Here is an 11,617-nt window from a genome sequence, read left to right as displayed (position 1 = left end):
CAGCTTTATATTTCAACAGAGCTTTCACGTAATCACTAAACTTACAAATCACTAAATCTACAAGTCAGACGCTACCGTTCACCTGAAGAGGTTAATATGGCAATATGCCTCTCAAACGCATCGATAAAACGTGAGTAGGCTATACTCCCATTCACTTTATAATAATTATTCACTTTATTATACTTATTATTATATTTATTACATTTTAAAACGTCTTTTAAATAGTTGACGGTTGGGATGGGCGCCAAAAATTGCGATGCGCGCGAAAACCTCAACAGACTCAACTGACGGAAAGTTACGGACTATTCGTTTAAAAACATTATTCTAAACTGGTATGCTATTCCCCCACATCGTGCTGAGATGAGCTGTTAGCCTATTTGTTAAACGAGAAATGTTATCCCTTGTAAAACACTCGCTTTTTGTATTCTCGCAGAACACTCCGAGACGAAAACGCTTCCAAAGACGTGTAATTCTCTTAGTTCGCACTTTTGATTGTGTGTGACTGAGCCAAAGACGACAAACCAAATCATTAAACATGTTAATTCTTCTGTACATTCTCACAGGAGTGTGATAAGCGCGGAAGGTTAGCCGCATCAACTCCCCGCATTGGGTGAGAAACCCAGGATTATCCCTCATTTCGCCCCGGGCTTTTGGCTGCCGAGTCGGGCTGGACCTGCAGGCCGAGCCGCTGCTCACCGGTCGGACCAGGTGTCCAAATCCCTCAGGGACACGAACCAGTAACTCTCACCCTGAAGCTCTGCTTTGACTGTGGATTATAGGACAAACACTGGTATCTCCATAAACACACACACACACACACACACACGCAGAAAGACCAGACGCTCACAGCCCCGGGCCACAAGATTAGAGCCACTTTGACTTAAAACTCTCACCCAACACTATTTCTGTGTGATAAGGAGGCACAATTGAACACTGTGTGGTTCTTAAAGAAAGCACTGTTATTAAAGGTCAAGCAGAGGGTCTTGAACAAATAATGTTGAAACAATACCAAGACTTAGAGCACAATATTGCTAAATATTGTTGCCGTCAGCACTAAATTTGTCTGAATTTGAATGGCGTAACCCTCCAGTACTGTTTTTATCTCAATGAAATTATTGACCTAGCCTTTTATTTAATATTTTGTATTTTTAGGGGATTTTATGGTATCCTACTTAATTATGCAGTAGCTATAATTAATGTATTCACATAGATTGAATAAAATTAAATGTTCAACTTAAACGGTCATCAATCTTGAATGCTTTGGAGCAACAGACTTCAGTTTGGTCTCTTTTTAAAGACGACACTTTATGGAAAAATATATTTTCCAAAACACATTTTATCAATGCCATAAATGTAAAAACAAGCTGTGTTTCAAATTTGAGGATGATATCTCATAAAATGAGCTTTCAGTGAGAATGTGCGCAGTACCAACCGCTTCCACTAGAGGAAATCATCTCTGATTAATTTCCAATCATGTCATATTTCCAATCAAATATGAAAGCACTTTCATACAAAGATTCATACCATTCCGAAGAAGTATAAAAATTCTAAAAAAAAAAGATATACTACGTAAAAATGTTTTGGTCAAAACCGGCCGTTAAAAATTTCAACCTGATCTGACTCTTCAAGCTATTTTAATTGGCCAATACAGACATTGATGTAGTCAGAATGTAAATTTTAATAAAAATAAAATAAAATCTTTTCCACATATGATGTGCATTTTTCTGGTGATTTAGGCTAACACACACTCACAACTGTGCATTTCACAAAATAACACAATGTGTCTTAATTGTTAAATATAATTTATTTTATAACACACATACATATCTATATCTCTCTATATATATCATCAGGAAGCCTGTGCACACAGCTAAAGGTGATGTTCTGGAGGACTTTGACCACAGTTATGATAGTGACGAGAACAATGTGGAACATTAGGGCAGAATAGTTCAGAGACCCAGGAGGAAAACTGACTCCGAAAGAAAGAGATGCAAAGATAACTTTCCACATGATGATAGTCATCAGCCGGTCTCATGATGTGTGTGTTATTGTGCGGCACTGGCGCTGGCGCTGGCGCTCATGCGCAGAAGCTCTTTTCTGTGTGTGAGGATGACGTCGAAGCTGGACTGGAGCCGGTTCTGCTGCTCCTGGACCCGGTTCTGTAAGGTTCTGAGCCAGCGGATGAGTGCCAGGCGCCGGTACATGATCAGCTGGACCTGGTGCTTCTCCATCTCCTGCGCTTTAAACCTCTCTCGCTCCTGAAGAGTCCAAACCGCCTCCATGAGATCCGGAATCTCGGAACACGGATCCGAGTCGGAGTCCAACGACCCGTTTTCAACCAGATCAACGCTCTCTCGGCGCTCCGTCTTGGTCTGGTTTTTCCCGGCGTTCACAGTCGCATTCCCATTTTCTAGTGCCGGACGTTCCCGGCAAATTTGGTCCCATATTGAATTGGGTCCCCCTATATCCGCGCTCTCCACGCTGAGTCGGGAAGAGCTTCCAGACCTGTAGCTAAACTCAAACTCTTCATCGCTATTAGCCCACCACTCCTCCTCTTCATCTTCATCCTCCACTTTCTCACTCTCTCCCTGCTCCTTCTCCTCATCCGTCTCTCTCCTCATCTCTTCATCAATCTTGTGTTCCTCGGCTCCGTCGGGAGGAACTCTGCCGCCCGTGTCGTCTCCGCTCTCGATCTCGGGAAGAGGCTCTAGTGGACTCCAGCACGGGAGACGGGACAGCGGCGAGAGAGGCCCGGATCCGTAAAACGACGGGTCACGACCCAAGGCTCTCGGACGCACCTGATTGCGATTCTCATCTCCCGTTATCGGATCGTCATCCTGACCCAAGAAGTTAAAGTTCCCATCTTTCTCGCATCTCTTCTGACTGTTGCTTAACGCCGACGGTCCGACCGGCGCTTGACCTCCGAACACCGGGTTCATGTCCCGATCCTGCTGGAGCATTTTCAGCTTTGCTTGAGATTCGCTTGCTCTGAGAAAAGAGGAGAGAGAGAAAAAGAGAGTGATTTGACAAAAGACTGTGATGCATTAATATATTTCGGCAGTGAATATACTTTCAGACAAAACGGAGGAGTGCTAAAAGGCCACGAACACACAGTAAATAATATCTGTGGCTAAAATCCCGAATGCATAAAATATTCAGAGGTGCAATTCCACGGCGTGTTTCCCATTTCGGCGACATGAAATATTCAGATGTCCTCTCGCAGATATAGTCCACTAATAACTCCTGTCAATCACTGTGCGCGTGCATGTGGTGCTGCTGAAGAACAGCAACCTGCGAGTCAGGGTCGCGCGCCTCAGGCGTAATAATGTAATGATTGAGGACATAAAATCTGCAATAGTCCAATTCCGCCGCAGGAACAGGACTGAAAATTAGCGCTATCCTGGAAGTCGGTATATTTAATACGCCAGCTGTAATTTACTTGACGACGCGCGCCATTCGAGAGGAACTGAAGCGTCGCGTTAAAATAAACGCATGAGATGATGAAGGAAATGAACGGATATTAAACCACCAAAGCTCGACTAGCTGCATATAACGAGCAAAAACGCAGATTTAGATCATCAGCTAAACACAGCCAATAGCAAAAGCCAAGAAAAACTATCGATGAGCAGAACTGATATAGAAAAGGTTTGATTACGTAAGAGCGCGATCTCACCCCATCATACACCGCGCGCGTCCTCTGAGAGAATAAACATCGCTGATATTATATTATATGAAGCTGTTACATAAATCCCTGATTGGCAACAACATTTGAATATCAGTTATTATAAGGCATTGTCTTACGGTTTGTTGTCCGTGTTTCGTCCGCGAATAAGAGACAGTGTCCTCCCTGTTTCCCCTCCTCTCCTGCGATGCTGATCTCTCTCTCTCTCTCTCTCTCTCTCTCTCTCTCTCTCTCTCTCTCTCTCTCTCTCTCTCTCTCTCTCTCTCTCTCTCTCTCTTCCTCTTCCCATGCACTGCAGCGGAACACTGGACTGTTACTCACTTCCTAAACTGGGAAGGGACCGCATAACTGGAAACCACTGAAATGAGTGGAAAATAGTGTGAGAAATCTTCCTCAAGCAAAGCTTGTTTATAAAATGAGCGAGTAAGCGGATAAACTAAAATGTGTACCCTCAAAAGATGTCAAAACTAACGATGGAGGGTCTTATTGTTTTAATTATTAGGCTATTATTAAAAATATTATCTATCTATCTATCTAACACACACACACACACAGAGAGAGAGAGAGTTAGCCTCATAGCATAATTGCCTAAGTCATTTTTTGTTTCTTCTAGTTTTCCAAAGACATTGAAATATGACTTAGGCAATTATGCTATGAGGCTAACGTGCCTAAAACGAACTTTTTGCCAGACCTGCCAATAAAATAAATAAATAAATGTGCTACTGGCCATAAATATTTTTTTTACCAGAAATAAAACGGTTTTTTTTTTAGGGCTGTCAAAAGATTAATCGCGATTAATCGCATCCAAAATAAAAGTTTGTGTTTAATATATGTGTGTGTACTGTGTATAATTATTTTGTATATATATATAAATACACACACATGCATGTATATATTTAAGAAATATTTGCATACATATACTGTATATATTTATATATAATTTATATTATATATAAATATAGTTTTTTTATATATAAATTACACATTTTTCTTAAATATATACAAGCATGTGTGTGTATTGATATATACAAAATAATTATACACAGTACACACACATATATTATGTAAACAAAAACTTTTATTTTGGATGCGATTAATCGCGATTAATCTTTTGACAGCCCTATCTTTTTTTTGTGTAAAAACAGGCAGTAATGACAGCAACATTTTATATACCAGCGAAAATTTCTACAGAACAATTCTCTATTCCAATTTTGACACTAGCTAAAACTACTTGTCTAACACTATCAGTTTATTGTTGTTTTCCTTTGTCTTTTGTGTTTGATTAACATTAGACGTTAGGCTGCTGTCTCTTTAAGAGCGAATGCGCAGATCTAATACACTGATACTGATGTACATGCGTTTACTTTCTCAACTGTTTACATTCACTTAAGACACAACCGACATTCATGCATTGTTAGAATTCATAAACATGTTACTATACTGTCAACTGGCGACTGACACCGTTTCAATGTATTCGGTGATGTGTTTCATTGTTAATTTTGTTTTATTATATGTTTTATTTGAAACTACAGTTGACGGTTAGCTAACTGTGAGAGCCTGAGAGGGTCAACAAACACAGGGTTTCAGGTAAACAAAACTAGCCCAACAGCCAATCAAAAGTAGCCCAAAACTAGACCCCAGCCCAAATATTAAAACATATAATATGCTAAATTCATATTTTACAGTCACTATCACTACCACAAAACACATTTAGCACTAAAAAAAATCTTAATACAAGGATTTCAAGTTAAAAAAAACTTTAATTATCATCAGACCGCAACGACAGTTTAAAACAAGCCCAATTCTGCGGGAAAACGTGGAAAACCTGCAGTGACAAGTGACTGACACTTAGTTTTTAAAAACATTACCCCCTGAAAGTCATATAAAAATCATCATCAGACAAGGACAACCATTTTACAAGCATGTTTATGTCCCTTAAAGGTGCAGTGTGTAATTGTTAGCGGCATCTAGTGGTGAGGTTGTGAATTGCACCCCGACAGGAAGTGATGTCGTCGTCTGTAGCCAGTTAAGCAATGAGGTTTCTTTACAAAGATAAATTAAGAAATTAGGTTTACTTAATTATTCAGTAAAACGATGTTATTGTGAATATTATTGTTCATCATTGTGTCAGTGTTTTATTCGCTGACTTTAGCTCGCTTCTTATCATGAAGAACAACAGTGAGGAAACGCGTTTGTCCGCTCAGGGCCACCGTAGAAACATATAATGTAAGCGGACCCGCAGTATGTGTAGAGAACTGACTCATTCTGAGCTAATAAACACATGTAAGGTCTTTATACACCACTGAAAACACAGTTATGATATCGCATTTCTGTCAACAGATCCTCCTGAATATTGCACACTGCACCTTTAATGTTCCTGCTGCAGTTTTGTTGTCGTGGGTCTACGATGGTTATCATGAGGCATGTGTGACTGTTCTGGGCTCTCGCACATCAGACAGACTCAGTGAGTGCATTCCCCCCCGATCCCATGACAAGCGACAGAAAAGATCTTCTCTCTCTGTCCAACAACATCCCCATTCAAGTGTGGCAGCTCCAGGCTGTCTGCAGTCTCTCCCCCTCACATCTCCCAATAACAGCCCGAACACATGAAAAATACATCAAATAAAGAGCGCGCCCGCGGCCTCGTCACATGGAGAACCGTCGACATCAAGCAAACAATCCCGGGAAGAGCGGGAGCGAGTGAGGAGGAGCGGGAGCGAGTGAGGAGGAGCGGGAACATGAAATCACAGGATTTCCAAGCACTACTTTTTTGGGGCTTCCATCAGAGATCTCACTTATCAAACAATATCTTTATCATCGTTCAAATAAAAAAAAAAGATAAATAAAATAAATCAATAAAACAAAATGGTACAAATAAAGTGCTGCACATGCAATAACTGTAATAACCATTGAAATGATACTATGACAAGGACTTCGCTTTCTTACTCAGAAGAGTTTTTCCCTCATGAATATATGATTGATCTGAAGAATGAAAGCTGGATCAAATACTTGGATATTAATGAGCAATATCACACTCATATTCATGCGAAATGCCTCTATATCTATATCAGACGGACTGCAGTGTTCATTTTGCGTGAAAATATTGTTTTATCAATAAAATTAAACGCTAATTTCACATATATTGTCTTTCAATAATTCAAGCACTTTTCATAAATATGGCTGTTTTCAAGGGTTTTCCAGGACTTACATTTCAAATTCAAGCACTTCAAGCATTTTAAGCACCTTGTGGTTCGTACAAGGTGCTTAAAAACACACAGTTGGTGCCTTAAAAACAGCCGTATTTATGAAAAGGTCCTTGAAAAGCGCTTGGAGTCGCTTCGTAAAGTCATGAGCTTTAACATTAGAGGTTTGGAGGAAGTTGATGCCACTGAGTAATAAGATAATACGCCACATGCATGAGGCCGTGCAGTGAAAGCATGGCACTGCCAGAGAGCAAGCTGTTGTGTGTGTGTGTGTGTGTGTGTGTGTGTGTGCTCAGCCTGCAGTTATGACCCATTTCCCTCAGTTCAGTCGCACGTCTCCAGTCGCAGTGTTTGAGCCGTGACAGAATCCCTGAGGGACTCGCTGTCAAACGCCGGCACACAGATCCAGTGTGGCACATCCACCCGGCTGCCCAGAGCCACACACACACACACACACACGAATTTGTTTCCTAGTTTGACAAGGTCAATTATCTTCAAAAGAGCATTTTTTTAGGGATCATGGGTTAAAATAAAATGTTGCATGGTCAACATGTTGCAGAATCCAAAGCTCGCTTAAAAATGCGTGTCACAAATGAACCCAGAATTAAATGATGGTGATTTTAACGGTAAAAGACTGTAAAAATGCTGTTTTTAAATCGGTTAACAGAAAGCTTCCGGACTATATACAGTGAATAACTGTGATAGATCTAACTGTACATTTACAGTAAAACACTGATAAATTTACAGTTTTTGGAAGTGAAAAATTGTATAATTTACACTGAAAATCCATAAATTGACATTCCCACAATCCCCTGCGTGACACTTCACATTTGATGTATTTGTGTTGAAATAACTTTCTTCTTATCAGTTGTGTGCATTAGGGTTTTATGTTACACCTAATGTTGTTAAATAAATGTTTATTGAATTTTTAATGCCATGTGTGTGTAGTGTGTGTGTGACTGTGCAGCTTCTAAATGTTTACTTTCTTGTGGAAAATCTGCTTGTGATTGATCATGTGACTCATCTCCACTGTGATTGGTGGTTGTCAGTGTGTTATAATTGTAAAAAACAGATATCAGTACTTCAATAGGTCAGTAAATTAACTTATCAGTTAATGAAATGTGTTTTTTACTGTAAATTAAGTCTGTAAAACCTAGTATGTTGCTACCGTATTTTTTACGGTAAATGTTCTTGAAGCCACAGCTGCCGTTTTATTACCGTTAATTTAACAGGATTATTTTTACAGTGAATATAGGAGTGCATATCAGCATTTTTTTTTTTACTTCAAAGCCCCTCATTGTTCATAATATCACAATCTCTACCCCATAACATATTTTAGAGCCTGGCATGATTAGAAAGATGTAGATCCATTATAAATAAATAAATAACTAGAAGCTGAGAAAGAGCAGATTAATCCCTCATATAACGAGTAGCAGATATAAACAGCAGATCTCTGACCCCTGATGACAAGACGTTCGTCTGGATAAACTAGGATGCTAAAGTTCACGGCGTAAAAGCTCAGACCTCCAAACATTAAAAGGCAGTAGAAATGCATACAGCTTTGATGATTTAAAATACACTTTAATTTACAATTTTATAAAAACAAATAAAATTACATCACTTAAAAGACAAAATCGCAATATGTACATGATACAAATAATCTAAACCAAGCCAGACTCATCATTGCATTTAGTATGGACAAATATAGTTCTGTACTGATTGTTAGTAATACTGTGAGGGATGCTGGGATTGGTCAGTTCTCCAGGAAGCTGAAGATGCTCCGCGGAGGTCCGGCCGGCTTGATGGCGTTCCCGAGACACGGGCGTTTGGCAGCAGGACCGGCAGAGTCCAGTCCTCGCTTCTTCATCTGATGAAGTAATTAACTCATACTTCAGAACAGATCATCATACACCATCACAGTTACACATCTCTCTTCAGTGCTGAGGTAATACCACACTGAGCTGAGATCGTCATTCTGAGACTACAGCGCCATCCAGTGGTGCAGTCATGAACTACAGCCAAGAATTATGAACGGCTCTGGTTTGTGTTATGTTAACTCCAAAGGAAAATATCCCTCTAAAGGTAAAGCATAAATAACTAACATCTTAAAGAATGACTTCACTTCAGAGTTTAAATTTCTTGATAATTTTCTCTCCCCCACGTCATCCAAGATATTCATGTCTTTCTTTCTTTCTAAGGTTTTTGAGGAAAACACTCCAGGATGTTCCTCCATATAGTGTCTTCAATGGGGTCCAACGGGTCGAAGGTCCAGATGTGAGTTTCAGTGCAGCTTCAAAGTCTCGACACGATCCAGCCGAGGAATAAGAGTCTCATCTAGACAAACCAGCGGACATTTATAACAAAATCAACATTTATATACTTTTAACCACAGATGCTGGTCTTGCACTCGCTGTGATACGTTACGTAATCAGGTTGAAAGGTCACGCGTGTTCCGGGTCAGAAATGTAGAGTAGGGTGAAAATCTCCCTCTCATTTTCTCCTCACACTTCAAAATCGTCCGACATCGTTGTTTTACCTTTTATTTATTTACTTGTTTTGTAAAAGGCGCTTGACTCAGTCTTTGCACGTTCTCTTTGTAAACACTGGGTCTGTTCTTACGCCTACATCACACTTGACCTTTCAACCTGATCACGTAATGTGTGTCGCATCACAGCTAGAGCAAGACCAGCACCTGTGGTTAAAAGTGTTTATTTGTTCTAAAATGTCCGCTGGTTTGTCTAGATGAGACTCTTATTCCTCGGTGTCGAGACTTTGAAGCTGCACTGAAACTCACATCTGGACCTTCGACCCGCTGGACCCCATTGAAGACACTATATGGAGGAACATCCTGGAGTGTTTTCCTAATTGGCTTTATGCCCAGCTCCACTACTTCCTGAACTTCAGCCAGCTCCTTTGTTTCCTGTCTGCCATTATTGGACAAACTGATTAATCCAGGTGTGCCTAACCTCAGTAACAATAATCAGACACACCTGGATTAATCAGTTTGTCCAATAATGGCAGACAGGAAACAAAGGAGCTGGCTGAAGTTCAGGAAGTAGTGCAGCTGGGCATAAAGCCAATTCTCTTCAACTGAAGAAAGACAGACATGAACATCTTGGATGAGGCGTGGGAGAGTAAGTGCGTAAGTGAACGACTCCTGCAGTGGTCAGGCGAGCTGTACCTGTTTTCTGGGTCCCTGTGACGTCGACGGCTCCTTCTCCGGGGACAGGGTTTGGAAGAGGAACCCTCGTGAGTTCCTCGGGGCCAGTGGGTTACTGTCCGAGATATTAGCTAACTTCTGCAACACCGCTCGAGGATGGCTGAGCAGAGAGCCTCTCTTCACCTGAACACCAGCGAGAGAGAGAGTTGGATAGATAGAGTTATTTAATGCCATGTCAGCATCTAAGGCTATTTTCATGGCAAAAATTTAATTAAAAAAATACAAATATCATATAAATACAATAAAACCAAGCAAACAAACAAGTCGTTTTTTTTTAAATGAACACATTAACAAATTAATCCAAAACCTTTTCAGGCATAATCTTACTAAATAAGTGAAATAACTTCATAAAAGAGCATTCTACTAGTATTAAACCCAGAGCAGTCCAATAGAGTATGCATGTTTTGTAAGATTCCCTCTCTGTTAAACAGAGTTGGGTCTTCACCTTTAAGAAAAAAAGCCAGAGTCAAACTTGTGTGACCTATACGACCTCTGGTGAATACCACTAGTTTTAAGAGCAATTAAAAGTCTGTTTGAAATTTCCGGATGAATTTCATATAGCTTATTATCCTTGCACGTGTTCCACTCCTCTTGCCACTTATCCAATAAATAACGATTAATAATAGCTCTGATCCAGTACAAAAGAAAAAGACTCAAATCTCTGACAGTATGTCCTCTTAAAGGGGTCATCGGATGAAAAATTCACTTTTATATGGTGTTTGCAGTGTGTGGACAACCACCATACCTTGAAAAACATCCATTCACTCCTTTTTTTTATCCTCAAAAAGTCTAAACACTCGATAATCAGGCCGTTTGGATTTTCTGAGCACTACGATGCAAACACCCTAAAGAATCATACCAACTTGTGGAAAATGGTAGGGCTGCCCCCAAATAGTCGACTAAACGTTAGTCGATATGAAGCGGGCTTGGTCGAATACATTTTCATTAGTCGGTTAGTCGCAAAAAAAAATCACGTGAAAAAATTACGCAATCAGGGGCTGCGCAATCAGTGTATGACATGACATCAAAGCAACGAGAGATCAACGAGATCTCGTGCCTCGCTGTATACCAAAGCGCACTTTATATATGTACAGACCCCTCGTTTTTTCCGAGCGCGTCCGCTTCGCATCGAGATAAAAACATCTCAACTTTTCAGAATGCCGCAAGCGCACCGTAGGTCACGTGACAACTGTAACGGAGAGTGCGGCTGATGGTTGCTTAGCAGAGCGCAACCGCCCTAGCGCTTTCGAAAAAGGAGAACGCGGCACGCCTAGCGTTTTCTACGCGTTTTTAGGCGCGATATGTGAACGGCGCCTAAAGCAGCTAAACTGTATCCCTTCCACATCCACTCCATCAGAGCGGCCGGCTTCATTGTGATCAAGTCGAGAAGCTCCCTTCTTCCCAACAATGTGGACAAGCTGGTGTTCCTCTCACATAATATGAACAAAATAAAATCGAATTGAAAGCTTAAGTAAGAATGCTTAATTTCCTTTTTGTAGTGTTTCTGTTTGC

General features: G+C 40.5%; 2 protein-coding genes across 5 annotated transcripts in view; both read right to left on the bottom strand.

Annotated features, from left to right (window-relative positions):
• Positions 1 to 1,661: 1,661 nt before the first annotated feature.
• c19h1orf216 (chromosome 19 C1orf216 homolog) lies at positions 1,662 to 3,899 on the bottom strand. 2 transcript variants are annotated; one of them, XM_079880040.1, is made up of 2 exons: positions 3,802 to 3,899; positions 1,662 to 2,988 (listed from the first exon to the last, which is right to left on the bottom strand). In XM_079880040.1, the coding sequence occupies exon 2, from the start codon at positions 2,958 to 2,960 to the stop codon at positions 2,046 to 2,048; it is 915 nt and encodes a 304-aa protein (XP_079736166.1). In that variant the 5' UTR covers positions 2,961 to 2,988; positions 3,802 to 3,899; the 3' UTR covers positions 1,662 to 2,045. The 2 variants fall into 2 exon arrangements, with proteins under 2 accessions (XP_079736166.1, XP_079736165.1); XM_079880039.1 differs by lacking the exon at positions 3,802 to 3,899 and adding an exon at positions 3,674 to 3,801 and having other exon boundaries at positions 1,783 to 2,988.
• Positions 3,900 to 8,447: 4,548 nt separating this feature from the next.
• Positions 8,448 to 11,617, bottom strand: part of clspn (claspin) — a gene marked incomplete at its 5' end in the record, with an annotated part of 28,848 nt that continues 25,678 nt past the window's right edge. For all 3 annotated transcript variants that reach the window (XM_079878888.1, XM_079878889.1, XM_079878890.1), the window contains 2 exons: positions 8,448 to 8,752; positions 10,067 to 10,228. In XM_079878888.1, the coding sequence (XP_079735014.1) occupies positions 8,639 to 8,752; positions 10,067 to 10,228 (276 nt within the window). In that variant the 3' untranslated portion in view covers positions 8,448 to 8,638. The remainder of the gene's footprint in view (positions 8,753 to 10,066; positions 10,229 to 11,617) is intronic.

Source organism: Squalius cephalus (assembly GCF_949319135.1).
Source record: "Squalius cephalus genome assembly, chromosome: 8".
In the NCBI taxonomy this organism is placed as follows: Eukaryota; Metazoa; Chordata; class Actinopteri; order Cypriniformes; family Leuciscidae; genus Squalius; species Squalius cephalus.
This window is presented reverse-complemented; position numbering and strand designations above follow the sequence as displayed.